This window comes from Salmo trutta, chromosome 35, assembly GCF_901001165.1.
Source record: "Salmo trutta chromosome 35, fSalTru1.1, whole genome shotgun sequence".
NCBI lineage: Eukaryota > Metazoa > Chordata > Actinopteri > Salmoniformes > Salmonidae > Salmo > Salmo trutta.
Window position 1 is genome coordinate 31,813,093 of NC_042991.1, and position 20,617 is coordinate 31,833,709.

The 20,617-nt window shown below is 48.2% G+C and overlaps 1 protein-coding gene across 1 annotated transcript in view; it reads right to left on the reverse strand.

Moving 5' to 3' along the window:
• LOC115174424 (uncharacterized) overlaps window positions 1-20,617 on the reverse strand; it is a 45,912-nt gene that overhangs the window by 12,511 nt on the left and 12,784 nt on the right. The window contains exons 2-5 of the mRNA XM_029732928.1: window positions 16,112-16,312; window positions 16,009-16,044; window positions 12,310-12,366; window positions 11,028-11,075 (exon numbers count right to left, since the gene is read on the reverse strand). Of these exons, the coding sequence (XP_029588788.1) occupies window positions 11,028-11,075; window positions 12,310-12,366; window positions 16,009-16,044; window positions 16,112-16,312 (342 nt within the window). The remainder of the gene's footprint in view (window positions 1-11,027; window positions 11,076-12,309; window positions 12,367-16,008; window positions 16,045-16,111; window positions 16,313-20,617) is intronic.

The following is a 20,617-nucleotide window of genomic DNA, read 5'->3' on the forward strand; positions in this document are numbered from 1 at the left end:
TATAGTGGCCACTATTGTAGACATCGATCAAGTGCACAAGGCTATGTGTTCAAAAATAACGTTCACTGAGTTAAAAAAAATTATAATCCCCCCTCATTAATAATATGACGTGTTACTGTCACGTTCAACACAACAAAAACAATATCTTTGGGCTACACATTACTACATTGTACACTTTCTGCCTGTAGACATGTTCTACAATGTGCCAGCAGAGCATGATACCCTTTGTTGGCATAATTGATCTCTTTCAGGCATACCCCTTTTATCCACTGTATTGAAAAAATGAGAGAGGGAAAGTGTGTGGTGTTCCTTTCACCTCTATAGTGGCATCCAGCTTAAGCCAGGCCCAGCTCCAGCTACACTTTAACCCTGAATCCACTTGTTTAACAATCAACACCTCATTTTCACCTAATTCTCACATTCTGAAAATTAACCACATATTTTAGAGGAAAAAATGTCATTTCACAGATGGTAGTTAGTTCGTTAGCTAGTTAACATTTCACACAGATTGCCAGGGTCCAGTAAGCAACTAACCCGTTGCGTTATAACTTGAGGAACGGTGTTGTGCCGAAAATATCCCCCCTGCCAGAATCCCCCCACCCCTTCGCGTGAACGCGCACACACTCAATTCTTCATTGCTGAGACTTGCTTTCTAGTTGAGATTTCTGTTCACGTTAGGCTGCGTTTCATTTGATTTTTATGACGGTTTGATCGCAGGGGAGGCACTAGTAATGTCTGCAGTTCTCGGTTTGGCTAGTTGTTTCAAGTGTATTAGTCTATAAATACATCTCTTTGCCAAAATTCATCTCTCTCATGTCTTATTTGACTAGTAGTTGTTCTGAAATGTTTATTGCTTACCTACATTTTACTCCCTCCTCTATGTTTAATAACACACACATACGTTAATTATTCATTTTGGTTGCCTATCCTGACGTGAAGTTTGTTCTATAGAAAGTATTTGACTCTGATGTCGCCACAGAAGGTATTTGACTCTAGCCACAAAATGAAGGAAATTAGAAGGGGGGAGGATTTCGGCAAGACTATTTTCTTGCCTGCCGAAATCCCCCCCTTCTATTTTGGGACTGCAAGGCCTGGCACACTTCTGAATCAATTTTGGTGACCTATCATGCCCTCTGATGTGTGCCACAGGAAGTATTAGACTCTAGTCACAAAAGGAAGTGGTTATTTCAGCAATAATAGTTTTCAGAGCCCTCTACTGTTCTCTCTACCCATCCCTCAACCCCCCATCCCATCCTGCTTTTCCCTCTTATGGCTTTTCCTACATTTAAAAAAACAAACACTTTTTCTGTTTTAGTTTTTAAGAATGTAGGTACAGTAGTAATAATAAAATAATAATAACAATAATAAATCCTGAACCACCACACCAGCAAGTGCAGCCTCCACACCAGCGTCCTCCACCTCCACAGCCTCCACACTAGCGTCCTACACCTCCACAGCCACCACACCAGCAGGTGCAGCCTCCACACCAGCGTCCTCCACCTCCACAGCCTCCACATCAGCGTCCTCAACCTCCACAGCCACCACACCAGCGTCCTCCACCTCCACCACACCAGCGTCCTCCACCTCCACAGCCTCCACACCAGCGTCCTCCACCTCCACAGCCACCACACCAGCAGGTGCAGCCTCCACACCAGCGTCCTCCACCTCCACAGCCTCCACACCAGCGTCCTCCACCTCCTCAGCCACCACACCAGCGTCCTCCACATCCACCACACCAGCGTCCTCCACCTCCACCACACCAGCGTCCTCCACCTCCTCAGCCACCACACCATCGTCCTCCACCACACCAGCGTCCTTCACCTCCACAGCCTCCACACCAGCGCCCTCCACCCCCTCAGCCTCCACACCAGCGTCCTCCACCTCCTCAGCCACCACACCAGCGTCCTCCACCTCCACAGCCACCACACCAGCATCCTCAGCTACCACACCAGTGTCCTCCACCTCCTCAGCCACCACACCAACAGCAGCAGCAGCAGCTACTGATATAAACAAAGTTATGTAATCTTGTCAGGTTGATCCATTTATATATCTCAATACACTACAGGTATATTTTTCCAGGTGTTGCAGAGGCTTGGGGAGGAAAAGATGTATATGTGCTGTTGTCTAGAATTGGCCCATATCAAATCTTTTATCAGGATCTCCACAGAACTGATGCAAATATGGAGCTGGAAAGTGAGGTAAGACTGTATTGTACATACAGTATATGTCAACACTATGTGTGTGAGTAATCTGTGTATTTATAAGGAAAATCTAAATTGTTGTTTTTCCATGTAACAGATTTACCTTCATTGTCTTTCTTTTCTTCTGTCAGACCATCAATGTCGGCATGTTCCATCTGGGTGAAATTTTAATAGGCAGTCAACCGAGCAAGCTTTCTACATTGATACCTTTGAAATTACTGCCATTTGGGGGAGCAAGAAATCAAAATGTAAGGTTGGTTGGATTATTCTCATAATATCATAATATTATATTTGACATATTTTGAACTCAAGCAACTGTATCCTTGCTCTATTCAATTTCAGATTGATCCAATGATGTACAAGTACATTATTGGCATCATCAATGAACACAACCACTGGACTGTGATAGTAAGCTGCTAAGGCAGTACTAACAACTACATACATAATACAGAATATACATGTGAACACATACACGTGTGTAAAATGTGTGTGTGCCATATGTGTGTATTTATGTGTGTGTAATCTGTGTGAATGTAATATGTGTGTGTAATGTGTGTGTCTGTCTAAACTTGAAAGGTTATGCTGCCATCCCAAAAGAGGGCTCTGTTCCTCGACCCAATGAGGCAGTAAGGCTCTGTTCCTCGACCCAATGGGGCAGTAAGGCTCTGTTCCTCGACCCAATGGGGGTAAGTGCCAGAAAGATAAAAATATGCCAGGGGTGACAAGGTGAAAACTGCTTTTAATTTAAAAAATTACAATGGAATCAATAAAGTCTTTGAAATGCTATACTGTTATTAATCTCTATATTGTAATCAATAAAGTGCTTCAAAATGCTGTACTTTTATTAACATGTATGTTCAGATCATTCCTGAGAGAGAAGGGGTGTAATATCTCCAGATGGACGTGTGGTATCCTTCCTCACCCATGTCAACAAGATGTTTCTTCTTACATTTTAGTCATTTAGCAGACGCTCTTATCCAGAGCAACTTACAGAAGTGAGTGCATACATTTTTCATACTGGTCCCCCATGGGAATCAAACCCACAACCCTGGCATTGCAAGTGCCATGCTCTACCAAGCGAGCCACATGGGACTTCGCCTTCAAAGTGAGTATAAGTAATGTACAATTAACCTGCTGAAAGTAAACTGACTAAAAGGCAAAACAGAACTGTCAAATTATATTATAGCTGTGTTGTTGTATACTTGCTAATTATAATCTTAAGTGTAACTTAATTTTGTTGTGGAAAACTGAAATGACCATCACATTTTTCCCCAGTTTGCTGAATGTGTTCTGAAGGTTTGTCTTTTCAAATACGGACAAAGATGTTAACATCATGAGAGAAGAAATAGCAGTCACTCTCCTCCAAACACTGGTATGATCAATTTATAATTTAATATAATTGTAGATAAAACAAAAACATTTATATGGATCTTTCAAGGTTGTCTTTGATCCAACTTCTAACTAGATGGCCATTAAAACACATGTATTTAAATAATTTTGTTACAAGAAACCTATACTATTCCCTTGTTCTCTGTTCCCTGTTTGCTCAGAAAAATACATGTAAATATGTACAGACTACTTGACATTATGTTTTGCTAGATGACCTGAGCCAACTGTGCCACTTCTGTGGGGAGGTGGACAATAATGAGGAAGACACTAACTGGGTAATTGCTTGTTCACTTCTAAAGGCACATTTTTACGAGTACAAATTTGTATAAGCAGTAATATTTCTAGAGGTAGTATTATCCGCTTTGTCTGATAATTAAATAATTGCAATTCAAGAAATGTCACGATTCCCACCGACGGTGGCGCCTCCTCCTGCTCGGGTGGCGCTCGGCGGTCGTCGTCACCGGCCTACTAGCTACCACTGATTCCCTTTTTTGGTTTTCCCTTGTTTTTGGTTTTGTGCACCTGTGTTTTGTTTGGGTAATTAGCGGGGCTATTTATTTTAGCTGGTCCGCTTCCGTGTTGTGCGGGATTATTTCGGTACACATCAACAACTGACACCCACCAAAGCATCGTTACCCATCGCGCCACAAAAGCCGCGGCCCTTGCAACGCAAGGGGAAACCCTACTTCAAGTCTCAGAGCGAGTGACGTCACTGATTGAAATGCTATTAGCGCGCACCACCGCTAACTAACTAGCCATTTCACATCGGTTACACTCACCCCCCCTTTGACCTCCTCCTTTTTCCGCAGCAACCAATGATCCGGGTCAACAGCATCAATGTAACAGTGTAGGTTCCGTCCCTCTCTTCGCCCCAACCCGGGCTCGAACCAGGGACCCTTGGACACATCAACAACTGACACCCACTGAAGCATCGTTACCCATCGCGCCACAAAAGCCGCGGCCCTTGCAACGCAAGGGGAAACCCTACTTCAAGTCTCAGAGCGAGTGACCACCGCTAACTAACTAGCCATTTCACATCGGTTACACTCAGTTCGGCGAAGCGTAACTATGATGTGGGGGACAGGGAGTTGCTAGCGGTGGTAAAAGCTTTGAGGGTGTGGCGGCACTGGCTTGAGGGGGCTAAACACCCCTTTCTCATCTGGACCGACCACCGAAACCTGGAGTACATCCGGGCAGCGAGGAGACTGAATCCACGTCAGGCAAGGTGGGCCATGTTCTTCGCCCGGTTTAGCTGCACTATCTCCTATAGACCGGGTTCCCTGAACACTAGAGCCGACGAGCTGTCCCGCCTCTATGACACGGAGGACCGGCCCATCATTCCAGCATCTAGGCTGGTGGCACCGGTGGTATGGGAGGTGGACGCGGACATCGAGCGGGCATTAGTGTTGGAACCTGCGCCTGCGCAGGTTCCCGTGGGTCGCATGTATGTGCCGCTCGGTGTTCGTGATCGATTGATTCGATGGGCGCGCACGCTACCTACTGCGGGTCATCCTGGTGTGGAGAGGACAGTGCGGAGTCTCAGGGGGAAGTACTGGTGGGCCACCTTGGCTAAGGACGTGAGGTCCTATGTCTCTTCCTGTTCGGTGTGCGCTCAGAGTAAGGCTCCTAGGCATCTACCGAGAGGGAAGTTACAGCCCCTCCCCGTTCCACAACGGCCATGGTCGCACCTGTCTATAGATTTCTTGACGGATCTTCCCCCCTCTCAGGGGAACACTGCGATTCTGGTGGTTGTGGATCGGTTCTCTAAGTCCTGCCGTCTCCTCCCGTTGCCCGGTCTCCCTACGGCCCTGCAGACTGCGGAGGCCCTATTTACCCACGTCTTCCGGCACTACGGGGTGCCGGAGGACATTGTCTCTGATCGAGGTTCCCAGTTCACATCCAGGGTCTGGAAGGCGTTTATGGAGCGGCTGGGGGTCTCGGTCAGTTTGACCTCCGGTTATCACCCCGAGAGCAATGGGCAGGTGGAGAGGGTGAACCAGGAGGTGGGCAGGTTTCTGAGGTCGTATAGCCAGGACCGGCCAGGGGAGTGGGCGAGGTACATTCCCTGGGCTGAGTTAGCCCAGAACTCACTTCGCCACTCCTCTACTAACATGTCACCCTTTCAGTGTGTTTTGGGTTACCAGCCGGTCCTGGCACCATGGCACCGGAGCCAGACCGAGGCTCCTGCGGTGGAGGACTGGGTACAGCACTCCAAGGAGACCTGGAGAGCCGTCCAGGAATCCCTAAAGGAGGCCAGTGGACGGCAGAAGAGGAGTGCTGACCGCCACCGCAGTGAGGCACCCGTGTTCGTACCGGGAGACAGAGTCTGGCTCTCGACCCCGGAACCTGCTCCTCCGCGTGCCCTGCCGGAAGCTGGGGCCGCAGTGTGTGGGGCCCTTTAAAGTCCTGAGGAGGATAAACGAGGTGTGTTATCGGTTACAACTCCCTTCCTATTACCGTATTAACCCCTCGTTTCATGTGTCTCTCCTCAGGCCGGTGGTAGCTGGTCCCCTGCAGGAAGGTGAGGTGCCGGAGGTCCCTCCACCCCCTCTGGACATCGGGGGGTCCCCGGCGTACAGCATACGGGCCATTCTGGACCCGAGACACCGGGCGAGGGGCCTGCAGTACCTCGTGGACTGGGAGGGGTACGGTCCGGAGGAGAGGTGCTGGGTGCCGGCGGAGGACGTCTTGGACCCATCCATGTTGAAGGAGTTCCATTGCCTCCGTCCGGATCGCCCTGCGCCTCGCCCTCCGGGTCGTCCTCGAGGCCGGTGTAGGCGCGCGCGGGAGCCGCGCGTCAGGAGGGGGGTACTGTCACGATTCCCACCGACGGTGGCGCCCCCTCCTGCTCGGGTGGCGCTCGGCGGTCGTCGTCACCGGCCTATTAGCTACCACTGATTCCCTTTTTTGGTTTTCCCTTGTTTTTGGTTTTGTGTACCTGTGTTTAGTTTGGGTAATTAGCGGGGCTATTTATTTTAGCTGGTCCGCTTCCGTGTTGTGCGGGATTATTTCGGTACTGACGGCTCATGTTCGTGTGTTTTCTCCCCTGTGTTTGGGAATGTTTGTTTTATGTGTGAGTGTAAATTAAATACGCCACTACCCTGTGCTCGCTGCTTCCTGTGCCTCATTCCTTCACCACGACTACCAACCCGTTACAAGAAAATGTATTTAATGTTTTAAATATATTAACATTTTTCATCCTAAATTTCAGATTGGTTGTGACTGCCCGCGATGGTTCCACCAGTCCTGTATGAAAACCATCCCATCATTGGAGGATTATGTCTGCGCTGCCTGTCAGGACTAGGTTAGGCTTGAGTTCCAGGCGACGGTATCACCTGGAAAACTTTCCATAAAAAGTGGACTAAATGTTCAGTCGAGCTTTTGCAGCATTCCAATTTGTTTGTTATTTATATATAAATGTTTATGTTTCTTTATACTCTAATTTTGCTTTCTGTGGCACACACTACTGGTCAACATGAGCTACCAAAATTATTCAGAAGTGTGCCAGGCCTTGCAGTCCCAAGACCCTTTTCTCTGAATATATCAACGATGTCGCTCTTGTCATTCCCTGATCCACCTCTGCGCAGACGACACCATTCTGTATACATCTGGCCCTTCTTTCGACACTGTGTTAACTAACCTCCAAATGAGGTTCAATGCCATACAACACTCCTTCCGTGGCCTCCAACTGCTCTTAAACGCTAGTAAAACTAAATGTATGCTTTTCAAGCGTCTGCTGCCTGCACCTGCCCGCCCGACCAGCATCACTACTCTGAACGGTTCTGACCTAGAATATGTGGACAAATACAAATATCTAGGTGTCTGGCTAGACTGTAAACTCTCCTTCCAGACTCATATCAAACATCTCCAATCCAAAAATCAAATCTAGAATCGGCTTTCTATTTCGCAACAAGACCCCCTTCACTCATGCAGCCAAACATACCCTAGTAAAACTGACTATCCAACCGATCCTCGACTTCAGCGATGTCATCTACAAAATAGCTTCCAACACTCTACTCAGCAAACTGGATGCAGTCTATCAGTGTCATCCGTTTTGTTACCAAAGCCCCTTATACTACCCACCATTGCTACCTGTATGCTCTAGTCGGCTGGCCCTCGCTACATATTCGTCGCCAGACACACTGGCTCCAGGTCATCTATAAGAAAATAGCCTTGCCGAAATCCTCCCCCCTTCTAATTTCCTTCATTTTGTGGCTAGAGTCAAATACCTTCTGTGGCGACATCAGAGTCAAATACTTTCTATAGAACAAACTTCACGTCAGGATAGGCAACCAAAATGAATAATTAACGTATGTGTGTGTTATTAAACATAGAGGAGGGAGTAAAATGTAGGTAAGCAATAAACATTTCAGAACAACTACTAGTCAAATAAGACATGAGAGAGATGAATTTTGGCAAAGAGATGTATTTATAGACTAATACACTTGAAACAACTAGCCAAACCGAGAACTGCAGACATTACTAGTGCCTCCCCTGCGATCAAACCGTCATAAAAATCAAATGAAACGCAGCCTAACGTGAACAGAAATCTCAACTAGAAAGCAAGTCTCAGCAATGAAGAATTGAGTGTGTACGCGTTCACGCGAAGGGGGGGGGGATTCTGGCAGAGGGGAGCTTTTCGGCACAACAACGGCAAGGGAATCGTATACCAGTTAATACTATAGCGAATTGGTTTGGTTACTAACGTTAGCACATCAACGTTAGCAGTCTGACTTTATTAGCCAGCTAATTTTCACACCATAAACTCAATTATTTGATCAGTTAAGTTGGCTAACTGGCTAATGGAGAATTCAATCCAGCTAGCAAGATACTTAACAATGCTAACAATACTTGTTCCACCACACTTTCTCCCTCACCTAAAACTTTCCAAATGCCAGTAGTTTTTCGGTTAAAGCTCATGAAGTACGCTTCATCACCTTCTCACTCCCGTCTCCGTGGTCAGGCTTCTCACCTAATTAAAACCGGGGACATTTCCAGTTCGACGGTCAATATATCATTAAAATATCCAATGTTATTATCTATGAAATAAAAAAGGTGGACAATTCTGGTTTCATGTATTTAGTCTAACAGGCACACTGTGATAGAAAGAGAAAACAACTATATTACAGAAACACTACAGACAAACAGATCTGTCTGATCTGAACAGCCATTCAGTGGTCCTGGTAGTCTGGGTAGAATAAGAGCAGAAGAGAACATGAGCAAAAAAAAAGAGACAATAGTATATGTCAAATACTTAACATAATAAGAAATAAGATGATGAGATTGGTAACTGTCTTTGGCCAGCTTCTCCATGAACTCCTGGCAGGGGAGGATGAAGTTTGTCTTCACAATAAGCATGGCCTTGATGGTCAGAACAGTGAACCTATTTCTTGCTGCTGTCCATATATCATTCATTTGGGAGAACACTCTCGACTGGTGCATTACTTCACAACAGACGCTAATCTAGCCCGGTTAGTGTGTGGGATGTCGTTCTCTTTGAAGTGGGTAACGACCGTGCTCCATCTCTGACTAAGCGGTGTCTCAGATGTTTCCATTCTTCAAGTGATCCCCCCTTTAAGAACTCTTGCAGGCCAGTAACCTCGTCACACAATGCATCCTCAATGATGGTCACAATGGGGCATTTTTCCTGCAGTGTGCCTGCTGCCTTCTGGATCTCTTCACGCTGAGGTTGCCTTTTTAAAAGGAGACAATGTAAATCTTTTACATTATTTGTGTGCTTTCCCCATGCTTGCAAATAATTCACAGCCGTAGTGAAGAAGGATTGGGATGTTTTGAGAAAGCTCTCTTTAGACATTGCTCCATTTTCCTCTAGCTCTCTCAGAAGTCCTCTGACCAAAACTGGAATGAAGTTGTCATCACGCCTTGCAGTCAATTTTGCCTCAATGTTTCTCAGAATTGCAGCTGACTCCACTGCACAGTGGTCCTGGCCTCCAAGCATCTTGATCATGTCACTGAATACGGTCAGGTTTCCATGGACAAAGGCCAGCCAAAGTTCAGTCAGTGGATCGTCGAACATTGTTCGCAGGACAACAGGGCATTTGTCTTCAGAAAGAAAAAAGGATTACAATGACATACATTTTCAGCACCCTTTCTAGAGCAGGGAGCATGGACAGCCAGCGAACATTGCTGTGTCCTAAAATGTTATGGTACTCCTGGCCAACAAACTCACAAAAGCTCTTCAGTCTTTCTACTCTGATGGTGAAAATATGAAAATATCCAAATATCTTTGTGAGCAGGTACTCAACATCATATCCAAAGCTGTTCTGGCCGTGTTATGAATGATGTGGGCAGGACAACCTAAGCCAATCACCTCCCGCTGCAGAGCATTTTTAACTTTGGTATGGACATTGACCCTCCCCAGCCTATTCAGTCCTCCAAAGTTGGTATTTGTGTTGTCGGCAGAGAATGTTTTCCAGGTTACATTTTTGGATGACCACCAGGACCTCAGCTGCAATTTCCTCTGCTGTGTCTCCGTTCAATTCAACAAAATCCACCAGTTTTATTTCCACAGATGTGCTGCCATCATATATCTTACAATATCTGACTACTATTGGCAGCAGCTTTACATGTCCATGATTGGACGCATCAATGGACAGGGACACAAATTCAACCTGGTCTAGGTCCTGTGTTACCAAAGTAGTTGCCCATGGTGCTAACACGTTACTCACTATGGCTTCACATTTTGTCCTAGCACATGTAAATTATGGCTCATAAAGCTTCCTTGTCAGTTGTGCTGTGCAGTCCATAGATCTGTAACTATGATTGTGTCGCATAGTGTGGTATGCAAAGACACTCTCCTGCACAGCTAAATCATATTCTTCTTGGGATGGCTCTACCTTCTTGAAGACGCTTGTGGTGATGTTGTGTATTCACTTTGACACTTACTAGCTTCTGGCCGAGTTTTCCCACATCAGTTTTCTCTAAAACTATCGTGAGCAAGTAGTTAGTAGAAGAAGAGTGAATGAAGCTGCTATAGCGAGCAGCCCGCTCTGTTGGCAAAAACAAGCACAACGGGATTGAGACGTCAACCGGTAGGCTCTGCTGCCCGAGCCTTCTTGCCAAGTAAAATATTTTACTTTGGGTCTGTTTTTAACGCACAGTTAAAAAAGGGGACATTTCCGCGGACAGCTCCAGCCGGGGACAGGCCACCAAAAACGGGGACTGTTCCCGGAAAACGGGGACGTCTGGTCACCCTACTGAAAGGTGACTAGTTTGCATCCCTGATCTTTACATTACTCTAGTTTCAAGCTCTGAAAACATCTGACAAAATGTTCATTTATGAGTGAAATGTCCCAATAAGCGCCTCCATGGTCTTTGAATCGCCATTAATTTCTCTACGAGGCACACGGCATCTACTGCACAAAAATATCCAACAACAAACGCAAGTGTGTCTGGCTGTTTTGCCAAAAAACGTACCTCTTGGGCTGGCAGGGGGTGTCCCGTTCTGGGTAGTGTTCTGCTGTCCTGTGAGAGTCAACGTTACAGTGAAATCAATTGTAAAATAACAAATTCAACTCAGATGTTATATTTTGTCTGTAGAATTAAAAGAGGAAAAGCCAATGTAGTTCGAGCCCTGAATGTTGATTGGCTGACAGCCGTGGTATATCAGACCGTATACCACGGGTATGACAAAACATGTATTTTTACTGCTCTAATTACAACAGTAACCAGTTTATAATAGCAATACGGCACCTCAGGTTTTTATGATATATGGCCAATATACCACAGCTAAGGGCTGTGTCCAGGCACTCTGTGTTGCATCGCGCATAAGAACAGCCTTTACGTGTGGTATATTGGCCATATACCACACCCCCTTCGGGCCTTATTGCTTAATTCTCATACAAGTAAACAAAACCATGGTGTCATGACCTGAAGCAGGGCTCATTCACAGAGTGAGTGCTGCTTTAATGTAATTGTGTTCATTTTGATCTTAAAGGCTAAACTGATAATAGATCAGCACTCTTACTCTGAGGTACTTTGTGAATACGTGTCCAAATTAAAAATCCAGTAAAAAAAAGTACCACCAACTCACTAAGTCTCATTATTCTCAAATTAGGATAAACATTAGGTAGCACTTTGACACATTTATAAATAGATTTCATACTACCAATAGATTTCATACTACCAATAGATTTCATACTACCAATAGATTTCATACTACCAATAGTTTTCATACTACCAATAGATAGTTTTCATACTACCAATAGATAGTTTTCATACTACCAATAGTTTTCATACTACCAATAGATTTCCAAGCATTAGAATTAATAAGCATTTCTAATGATTTATAGAACCTTTATAAGCATTAATTCTCATTTGTAACCTACTAATTTACTTAACTAAAATGACCAGCTATCTCACTACCTTCAGAATAACTCAGTATGCAGGAGGGCGTGTATTAGAATGAGTCTCACTCATCTAGCTTTGGGCATTTGTTTAGGGGAGAAGCAGCACATAGACATGTGGGGGGGAACACAGATACTGCACTCCCACTGTGGAGAGAAAGACTTAACAAACAGCAATCACACAGTCAAGGGGGGGGGGGGGGGGGTTCTATTGGGTCTGTCCTCCATTACTGTTTTACCTGTGATAAGCATTTATACATGTGTATTTATCAAAGTTATTTTAAACCGGTTAGGTTATGACAAATGGACACATAAAAGACGCATAGCTAATAATGTTTGAAAGAGGTTTGTACCAGGTGTGTCTGTACCAGGTGTCGTGTTGGCAGAAATCTCTCCATCACAGTCAAGGCCTGACAGAGAAAAACAAAGGTTCTGTGGTGTTTTGTGTCATACTTATGCCATACTGTTGTAGATAGCAATGAGGAGATGGACAGGGGGGAAAGAGGAGATGCACAGGGGGGGAAGAGGAGATGGTCAGGGGGGAAAGAGGAGATGGACAGGGGGGGAAAGAGGAGATGGACAGGGGAGAAAGAGGAGATGGACAGGGGGGAAAGAGGAGATGGACGGGGGGGAAAGAGGAGATGGACAGGGGGGAAAGAGGAGATGGACAGGGGGGAAAGAGGAAATGGACAGGGGGGAAAGAAGAGATGGACAGGGGGGAAAGAAGAGATGGACAGGGGGGAAAGAGGCGATGGACAGGGGGGAAAGAGGAGATGGACAGGGGGGAAAGAGGAGATGGACAGGGGGGAAAGAGGAGATGGACAGGGGGGAAAGAGGAGATGGACAGGGGGGGAAAGAGGAGATGGACAGGGGGGGAAAGAGGAGATGGACAGGGGGGAAAGAGGAGATGGACAGGGGGGAAAGAGGAGATGGACAGGGGGAAAAGAGGAGATGGACAGGGGGAAAGAGGAGATGGACAGGGGGGAAAGAGGAGATGCACAGGGGGAAAGAGGAGAAGCACAGGGGGGAAAGAGGAGATGGACAGGGGGGAAAGAGGAGATGGACAGGGGGGAAAGAAGAGATGGACAGGGGGGGAAAGAGGAGATGGACAGGGGGAAAAGAGGAGATGGACAGGGGGGGAAGAGGAGATGGACAGGGGGGGAAAGAGGCGATGGACAGGGGGGAAAGAAGAGATGGACAGGGGGAAAAGAGGAGATGGACAGGGGGAAAAGAGGAGATGGACAGGGTGAAAGAGGAGATGGACAGGGGGGAAAGAAGAGATGCACAGGGGGGAAAGAGGAGATGGACAGGAAAGAGGAGATGGACAGGGGGGGAAAGAGGAGATGGACAGGGGGGAAAGAGGAGATGGACAGGGGGGAAAGAGGAGATGGACAGGGGGGGAAAGAGGAGATGGACAGGGGGGGAAAGAGGAGATGGACAGGGGGGGAAGAGGAGATGCACAGGGGGGAAAGAGGAGATGCACAGGGGGAAAGAGGAGATGGACAGGGGGGGGAAGAGGAGATGGACAGGGGGAAAAGAGGAGATGGACAGGGGGGAAAGAAGAGATGGACAGGGTGAAAGAGGAGATGGACAGGGGGGGAAAGAGGAGATGGACAGGGGGGAAAGAGGAGATGGACAGGGGGGAAAGAAGAGATGGACAGGGGGGGAAAGAGGAGATGGACAGGGGGGGAAGAGGAGATGGACAGGGGGGGAAGAGGAGATGGACAGGGGGGGAAAGAGGCGATGGACAGGGGAGAAAGAGGAGATGGACAGGGGGAAAAGAGGAGATGGACAGGGGGAAAAGAGGAGATGGACAGGGGGGAAAGAAGAGATGGACAGGGGGGGAAAGAGGAGATGGACAGGGGGGAAAGAAGAGATGGACAGGGGGGAAAGAAGAGATGGACAGGAAAGAGGAGATGGACAGGGGGGAAAGAGGAGATGGACGGGGGGAAAGAGGAGATGGACAGGGGTGAAAGAGGAGATGGACAGGGGGGAAAGAGGAGATGGACAGGGGGGAAGAGGAGATGGACAGGGGGGGAAGAGGAGATGGACAGGGGGGGAAAGAGGAGATGGACGGGGGAAAAGAGGAGATGGACAGGGGGAAAAGAGGAGATGGACAGGGGGGAAAGAAGAGATGGACAGGGGGGAAAGAGGAGATGGACAGGGGGGAAAGAGGAGATGGACGGGGGGAAAGAGGAGATGGACAGGGGGGGAAGAGGAGATGGACAGGGGGGAAAGAAGAGATGGACAGGGGGAAAAGAGGAGATGGACGGGGGGGGAAAGAGGAGATGGACAGGGGGGAAAGAAGAGATGGACAGGGGGGAAAGAAGAGATGCACAGGGGGGAAAGAGGAGATGGACAGGAAAGAGGAGATGGACAGGGGGGAAAGAGGGGATGGACAGGGGGGGAAAGAGGAGATGGACAGGGGGGAAAGAGGAGATGGACAGGGGGGAAAGAGGAGATGGACAGGGGGGGAAGAGGAGATGGACAGGGGGGGAAAGAGGAGATGGACAGGGGGGGAAAGAGGAGATGAACAGGGGGGGAAAGAGGAGATGGACAGGGGGGAAAGAGGAGATGGACAGGGGGAAAAGAGGAGATGGACAGGAGGAAAAGAGGAGATGGACAGGGGGGAAAGAAGAGATGGACAGGGGGGGAAAGAGGAGATGGACAGGGGGAAAGAGGAGATGGACAGGGGGGGAAAGAGGAGATGGACAGGGGGGGAAAGAGGAGATGAACAGGGGGGGAAAGAGGAGATGGACAGGGGGGAAAGAGGAGATGGACAGGGGGAAAAGAGGAGATGGACAGGGGGAAAAGAGGAGATGGACAGGGGGGAAAGAAGAGATGGACAGGGGGGGAAAGAGGAGATGGACAGGGGGAAAAGAGGAGATGGACAGGGGGGGAAGAGGAGATGGACAGGGGGGGAAAGAGGCGATGGACAGGGGGGGAAAGAGGCGATGGACAGGGGGAAAAGAGGAGATGGACAGGGGGAAAAGAGGAGATGGACAGGGGGGAAAGAAGAGATGGACAGGGGGAAAAGAGGAGATGGACAGGGGGAAAGAAGAGATGGACAGGGGGGGAAAGAGGAGATGGACTGGGGGAAAAGAGGAGATGGACAGGGGGGGAAAGAGGAGATGGACGGGGGGGAAAGAGGAGATGGACAGGGGGGAAAAGAGGAGATGGACAGGGGGAAAGAAGAGATGGACAGGGGGGGAAAGAGGAGATGGACAGGGGGGAAAGAAGAGATGGACAGGGGGGAAAGAAGAGATGCACAGGGGGGAAAGAGGAGATGGACAGGAAAGAGGAGATGGACAGGGGGGGAAAGAGGAGATGGACAGGGGGGGAAAGAGGAGATGGACAGGGGGGAAAGAGGAGATGGACAGGGGGGGAAAGAGGAGATGGACAGGGGGGGAAAGAGGAGATGGACAGGGGGGGAAGAGGAGATGCACAGGGGGGAAAGAGGAGATGCACAGGGGGAAAAGAGGAGATGGACAGGGGGAAAGAGGAGATGGACAGGGGGGAAAGAGGAAATGGACAGGGGGGGAAAGAAGAGATGGACAGGGGGGAAAGAGGAGATGCACAGGGGGAAAAGAGGAGATGGACAGGGGGGAAAGAAGAGATGGACAGGGTGAAAGAGGAGATGGACAGGGGGGAAAGAGGAGATGGACAGGGGGGAAAGAGGAGATGGACAGGGGGGAAAGAAGAGATGGACAGGGGGGGAAAGAGGAGATGGACGGGGGGGAAGAGGAGATGGACAGGGGGGGAAAGAGGAGATGGACAGGGGGAAAAGAGGAGATGGACAGGGGGGAAAGAAGAGATGGACAGGGGGAAAAGAGGAGATGGACAGGCGGGAAAGAGAAAGGAGAATATAATCACTCCTGAAGAAAAAGAGAGAAAGGGAAGTTGGGAGAAATAAAATGTAACTGATGAAGTGCTGATGATGCATAGGAAGACATTGAGCATTGTAATAAAATGAAAAACTGAACTTAGGCATAGAACTGTCTAGTCAGTGTAAGTAGTCTATTATGTTGAGGAGCCTATTATCTTTTACTCACTGGATTGATTGCTGGCACATTCACCATCGCTGTTCCCTGAAACAAAAAATAGATTTGAATTAATATTTTTTCACACAACACACATAGACTAATTAGTCCTCACCATAATGTGTGCCGTCACATCTCAATGTTGTTTTCTCGTCCCACTTCAACCACGCCTGGTCGTCTTTAATGTAAACACAGCAGCCCTCCGAGCTTTTCAATCCTGTCCCGCACACAGGGTCATTACTTCCTCTTGGCTCAAAACAAGACACCATTTCACCTCCTCTATTGGAAACCCTGGTTGTCCTGTATCTGCAAGCTGCTGTAAGAGAGAGACAGAGAGGCACAGACGATTGATCATTGTGTCAGTTTGAGACAGGTATGTACCATGATTGAGTCTGTCTGAATAGGAGCTGATCACGCCTTATCCACATCAACGGGGCTGTAGTGGAGCGTGTCGAGAGCTTCAAGTTCCTTGGTGTCAACATCACTAAGGACTTAACATTGTCCATACTGTGACGGACCTGAATTTTTCTGAACCGTCTCAGAGCTTCTCCTTCCAATAGGGCGCTATCCCTTTAATTCTCAATTAATTAGTGCTTCTCCTTCCAATAGGGCGCTTTCCCTTTAATTCCCAATTAAATAGCCAGCATCAGCTGCGCAAAAGTGGGGTTGTGATGGAGACATGAATGAGGATGTGGTCAACCCTCAGTTCTGAAGCTTCTCTCTTCCGTTTGTTTTGTTGCATTTAAAAGTGTGCTTTGTAGCCTAATAGCAAGTTTACCCAGGATCGGATCCACTCTTTGCGTCCATGGACTACACCTCTCTTGTGGCCTTTTCTTTGCTGGAGATCCGTCGCAGATTGGCTTGTCTGACTGACCACAACCTTTTTGTATACAGTATTTCATTTGTTTTGGTGTGATGTATACCGTGATGATTTATGTTGTGAGGACATATTAAGATTTGATAAGCTTTATAGTTGTGTGGTAAAATATTTCTTATTTTGATTTTATGATTGATACTGGATTTACGCTACACTTGTATGAACGGACAAACATTGCGTGACTAAGGTCACTTGAGTTCCCTGAACTTCTTTACCGGTGTCACAGTCTTCGTCGTGTTGAGGAAAGGAGGACCAAAATGCAGCGGGATTGTGGACACTCATGTTTTATTACTGACAAAAACAAGAGTAAAGCATCCACTTGACAAACAAAACAATAAATGATACTCACGACACGAAACAGTTTTGCAGGCTCACAAACGCAATGCAAAAACAATCTCCACAAAAGACACATACAAACACACCCTAATATATGGGACTCTCAATCAAAGGCAAATGGACAACACCTGCCTTCAATTGAGAGTCCCAACCCCAATTAACCACACATAGACATACAACAGCTAGATCAATCATAGACATACATAACAAGGAACAGTGCCCAAAAACCCCGGAATACACAAATCAAATCCCCTACAACAAACACACCACCCCGAATACCATAAAAGAAATACCCTCTGCCACGTCCTGACCAAACTACAATACCAATTAACCCTTATACTGGCCAGGACGTGACAGTACCCCACTCCCTTAAAAGGTGCTAACCCCGGAAGCACATTAAGAAAAACAAAAAAAACAACAACCCCAAACAACAACAACACAAAATTCCCCCCTACTAAAGGGAGGGAAGGGAGGGTGGCTGCTGTCAACGACGGCACAGTGCTACACCCCCCCTCCCCAACCCACCTATATCTGGAGGTGGCTCCGGTTCTGGCCGTTCCGGGCAGTCGGGCCACTCTGGCAGCTCGGGGCAGTCTGGCAGCTCGGGGCAGTCTGGCAGCTCGGGGCAGTCTGGGCAGTCTGGCCGCTCGGGGCAGTCTGGCCGCTCGGGGCAGTCTGGGCAGTCTGGCCGCTCGGGGCAGTCTGGCCGCTCGGGGCAGTCTGGCCGCTCGGGGCAGTCTGGGCAGTCTGGCCGCTCGGGGCAGTCTGGGCAGTCTGGCCGCTTGGGGCAGTCTGGCCGCTCGGGGCAGTCTGGCCGCTCGGGGCAGTCTGGCCGCTCGGGGCAGTCTGGCCACTCGGGGCAGTCTGGCCACTCTGGCAGCTCGGGGCAGTCTGGCCACTCTGGCAGCTCGGGGCAGTCTGGCCACTCTGGCAGCTCGGGGCAGTCTGGCCAACCTGGCAGCTCGGGGCAGTCTGGCCAACCTGGCAGCTTGGGGCAGTCTGGCCAACCTGGCAGCTTGGGGCAGTCTGGCGGCTCCTGACTAGTGGGCGGCTCTGGCGACTCTTGACCGACGGGCGGCTCTGGCGACTCTTGACCGACGGGCGGTTCTGGCGACTCTTGACCGACGGGCGGTTCTGGCGACTCTTGACCGACGGGCGGTTCTGGCGACTCTTGACCAACGGCGGTTCTGTCGACTCTTGACCGACGGGCGGTTCTGTCGACTCTTGACCGACGGGCGGTTCTGGCGACTCTTGACCGACGGGCGGTTCTGGCGACTCTTGACCGACGGGCGGTTCTGGCGACTCTTGACCGACGGGCGGTTCTGGCGACTCTTGACCGACGGGCGGTTCTGGCGACTCTTGACCGACGGGCGGTTCTGGCGACTCTTGACCGACGGGCGGTTCTGGCGACTCTTGACCGACGGGCGGTTCTGGCGACTCTTGACTGGCGGGCAGCCCTGGCGACTTTAGACTGGCGGGCAGCCCTGGCGACTTTAGACTGGCGAGGCTGGGTTTACGCACTAGATGCCTTGTGCGTGGTGCTGGTACTGGGCGTACCAGACTGGGAACACGCACCTCCAGGCTAGTGCGGGAACAGGATGAGTCGGACTGGGCTGACGAACTGGAGGCCTGGTGCGTGGTGCTGGTATTATCCTCACCAGCCAACTAGCACGCCTCTCAGGACTATTAATAAAGGCTAACACAGGTGAAAACATTAGGACACGCTCTGTAGGGCGAATGTCGTGCCTAATGCACCAACACAGTAGCTCTCTCATCCTTTTCTCCTCCAATTTTCCCATCAATTCCTTTATCGTCTCTGTTTCTCTCACATCCCATTTTCCCCCGACTAGCTCTGGTTCCATCCTCGGCTCCGCCGATCTGTCCGTGTGCCCCCCCAAAAAAAAATCTTGGGGGTGCCTCTCCAGTTTAAACGCCAGTCGCGTTCCTCGGTTCTCACCAAATTCCCCTCGCTCCTTCCTCTGCTGCTTGGTCCATTGTTGGTGGGAGATTCTGTCACAGTCTTCGTCGTGTTGAGGAAAGGAGGACCAAAATGTAAAGCATCCACTTGACAAACAAAACAATAAATGATACTCACGACACAAAACAGTTTTGCAGGCTCACAAACGCAATGCAAAAACAATCTCCACAAAAGACACATACAAACACACCCTAATATATGGGACTCTCAATCAAAGGCAAATGGACAACACCTGCCTTCAATTGAGAGTCCCAACCCCAATTAATCACACATAGACATACAACAGCTAGATCAATCATAGACATACATAACAAGGAACAGTGCCCAAAAACCCCGGAATACACAAATCAAATCCCCTACAACAAACACACCACCCCGAATACCATAAAACAAATACCCTCTGCCACGTCCTGACCAAACTACAATACCAATTAACCCTTATACTGGCCAGGACGTGACAACCGGGTTGGACTCTTTTTAGGCCCGAGGTACAGGACATTTCTGGAGGAACCAGAGCTCATTATTTGTTATATTGTTATGTGTGTGTGATCATTTATGTTGGTAATACAACACATGCAAAATAATACAGTTGTTTTTGAAGTTCTTTCCAATGTTTTAAGGGTTTATGAAAAGTGTATTTCCATCCTGACTTTTACATAAGTCCTTTGTATTGGTGTAGACTTGACGGACCAGAAAGGACTCAAAGGAGAAACCAATATTTTCTCTGGTAAGCACAACCTACCTGGCACCCCTATAAACGATAACCTCAAGTCAAAACCGTTACAATACACACACCCGCTCGACAACACCTCTTCCCCCTCAGAAGGCTGAAAAGATTTGGCATGGGCCCTCAGATCCTCAAAAAGTTCTACAGTTGCGCCATCGAGAGCATCTTGACTGGCTGCATCACTGCTTGGTATGGTAAACGCACCGCCCTCGACCACAAAGCACTACAGAGGAAAGCCCGAAAAATTGCCAAAGACTTCAGTCACCCAAGCCACGTATATGCTTAGAATGATGTCTTGTAATGCTTGTTAATTCTTTGAAACTCAAGCTTTATGTCTTGTATGTGAATCCATTCATTTTACAAAGTCATTATATAATACTTGCTTTGATATTCGCTTCTCATGGCCATTCCTTGATACATACAGTATGATACCATAAATACCTCACATGCGACTCACAATAAAGACTAAGCAATTATTAGACTATTAAAATGTTTATCTGACCTCAAAGATAATTAGCAATATGCAAAATACAAAAATTCCCAATCAGGCTCTCATACCGTCACATTTTTTTACATTTTAGTCATTTAGCAGACGCTCTTATCCAGAGCGACTTACAGTAGTGAATGCATACATTTCATACATTTTTTCCCCCCGTACTGGTCCCCCGTGGGAATCGAACCCACAACCCTGGCGTTGCAAACA